The 3184-nt window shown below is 17.4% G+C and overlaps 1 protein-coding gene across 1 annotated transcript; it reads right to left on the bottom strand.

The window, feature by feature from the left end:
- Window positions 1-420: 420 nt before the first annotated feature.
- DCP1 (mRNA-decapping enzyme subunit 1, putative) lies at window positions 421-3075 on the bottom strand (the record flags this gene model as incomplete). The annotated part of the gene is made up of 1 exon (XM_028673713.1): window positions 421-3075. The coding sequence occupies one exon, from the start codon at window positions 3073-3075 to the stop codon at window positions 421-423; it is 2655 nt and encodes an 884-aa protein (XP_028530138.1).
- Window positions 3076-3184: the final 109 nt, after the last annotated feature.

Genomic DNA, 3184 nt, shown 5'->3' with positions numbered 1-3184 from the left:
AAAAAAAAAAAAAAAAAAAAAAAAAAAAAAAAAAAAGGAATAAATGAAATTTTATTTTATTATTTATCTTTATAATGTTTTACTTAAACCATCTCTGATATACAATTATATATATAATAAAACATTTTAACGAAAAATTTATGAATATATATATATATATATATATATATATATATATATATATATATATGGGTATAAAATTATAAAAAATAAAAATAATTTATGCACTTATATTGACTTAAAAAGTATATATATATTTGTGTAATTTATATTGAAATAATGATTTAATATGTATATATTTACACATAGTAAAAATTTAAAAAAAATAAAATATTAAAATAAATACTTAATTTATATATATAAATATAAAAGGAGAATATAGCAAAATTATCTTTTATAATTGATATTTTAAAAAAAAAATTAAGTAATGTTTTTGTATATAGTTAATTTTTTCCACAATAAATCCACAAATTCATCTGATTGTAATGTTTCCTTTATTATATTATGTATAGTATTTTGATCTAATGTTATACTTTTATTTTTATTCTCTATATCGTTAGAATCATTGTTATTATGTTTATCAACAGTGTTATATTTAATTTCCTCTTTATTATCTGAAGAATTTGTATAACTGTATTTTTTACTATTTCTTTTACTATCTAATATATTGATAATTTTTTTATCATCATTTTCTATTTTATTTTGCATTTTTAGTAAAACATTATATGAGTCCGTATTATATGAATTTAATATGTAATTTTCTGAATTATTATTATTATTATTATTAACACTCATTTTATCTGATTTTAATTTAATAATATCTAACAAGGTTACTTTTTCCTCTTCACAATTATTATTATTATTGTTATTTAATTTTTCTTTATCTTTGTTTTTATAACTTTCAAATGAATTCTTATTAAATAGTTCATTATTTTTTCTGTCTAATTTACTATTTACTGAAAATTCTTCATTACTTTCATATTTACTTTTAATATATTTGAATGATTTACTATTTAAATTTTCATTATTATTTAATAAAATTTGCTTCTCACTTTTTTGAAAATTAGAACTTATTATATTATTATTAATACCACTATCTATATTTTTTTCTTTCTTTTTTTTTTTTTTCCCCTCTTCACTCAATTCATTATTTTTATTTAAACCTAATAAGCTCATAATAGCTTCACCTCCTTTTTTGGCGTTAAGTTCATTCTGAAAATGTATATTTTTTTCTTCATTTTTATTAAGGTTCAATATGTTATTATTATCATTTTCACAATACTCAACGCATGATAACTTTTTATTTTCATTTTCGTTTTCATATTCTGTTGATAACCCTTTAATCAAATAAAGAAGTTTTCTTCCAGCTTTATCGCCGTAATCTATATTATTTTGACTGCAATATGCTGCTTTTTTATTAGATGTACTTTTGTTATTTACATCATCTAAATCACCAGTTACATTTTTATTAGTTCCAAAATTACCATTACTATTAACACTACTGTTTATATTATAATAACTTTTCACATAATTATCATATGGAGTATTATCATTTTTTATATTCATTTTCACATAATCTATATCATTCATATTATAAAGTAAATCTAAATTATTTTCATTTTCATTATCATTGATGTTGTTTGATTTTAAAGAAGTAAGGTTATTATTTATCTTATTTTTTTTTAAAACATTACCATTTTCCTCATTATGTATACTTTTTAAAATTAAAGAATTATTAACACTATTATTGATAATATTATTACTATTATCATTATTATTATTATTATCATTATTATTATTAATAATATTATTACTATTATTATTATCATTATTATAATTATTATTATTATCATTATTATAATTATTATTATTATCATTATTATTATTATTATCACTATTCATATTATTTTTACTCACATTACTGTCATTATTATTATTATTATTATTATTTTCTATATCTAAGTTTTTATTTATTTTAATATCCTCATTTTTATTATAAAAATTATTTACATTTTTAAAATTTTCTTCTGTTTTTGTCACAACAGTTGTGTTATCATTCATGTTGTTATTTTTTGTAAATATATAGTTTACATTTTTACTATAATTGTTATTGCTACTTTTACTATTGTTATCTAAATAATTTTTTTCTTCACATGATTTTTCAACCAATTCTTTAAGAACACTATATATTTTTTCTTTTTCATCTGTACTGTAAAACCATAAACTATAAATGCTTTTAGAATTATTTTCTTCATTCAGAGTTCTATAAAAAATATAATTTTGATCTGTTGACAAATTAATATTTGCATCTATATCTTGCAATAAATGATTTTCATTTTTTTTATTTGTAATTATTAATCTGTAAAAAGGATAAATTGACCTTCTTACAATATATAAAAATCCTTCAATATCTGCTCTTATCCATTTTAATTCATTTTCTTTCATTTTATATACAGTTACGAAACATGACTTCATAATTATTTCAGTTATATAAATATCAATACTTTTTAACATTTTAAAGCAAATTTTTTCTCTTAACATACTTACTTCTTCATTTAAATTTTCATCTTCGATATTTCTATTATTTTCATTCTCAGAATGAACATTATCTTCATCATTTTTCTCATTACTATTTTCTTTAATTATTTTATTTATTATACCTGATGAATTCAAAGTAGACACATTATTTCTATTTTCTAATTGAGTATTATTATTATACGAATTATTATTATTATTAGAATTTTTGAATTTTTCTTTGTATTCATATATTTTTTTCGGTTGATATGAGTTATAATCATATGGATACGAATTTTTATTATATTTAAAATTATGAGAGTAATAATTATTGTTTCCATTAGGGTAATTTACATTCGTGTTCGTATGGACAATTGAAGAATTAATGTTATTATTATTATTATAATTTTCTTCATTTTTACAATTTTTTAAATCATTAACCAAATTATTTCCTACACTTTTTTTATTTTCATTAAAATTATATGAACCGTTCATATCATAACGATTCAGACGACCTTTTAGTTTTCCGTAATTTGTGGAAATATTATTCTTCTTTTTCATTTTTTATCAAAAAAAAAAAAAAAAAAAAACATATATAAATATGTATGCGTATATATTAAAAGATAAACTAAATTGTTCTAATATAAATATATTATACATACATACATAC

The sequence above is a fragment of the Plasmodium gallinaceum genome, assembly GCF_900005855.1.
Source record: "Plasmodium gallinaceum strain 8A genome assembly, contig: PGAL8A_v1_141, whole genome shotgun sequence".
In the NCBI taxonomy this organism is placed as follows: domain Eukaryota; phylum Apicomplexa; class Aconoidasida; order Haemosporida; family Plasmodiidae; genus Plasmodium; species Plasmodium gallinaceum.
Note: the sequence above shows the minus strand (reverse complement) of the source record. Positions and strands in the feature narration are given on the sequence as shown.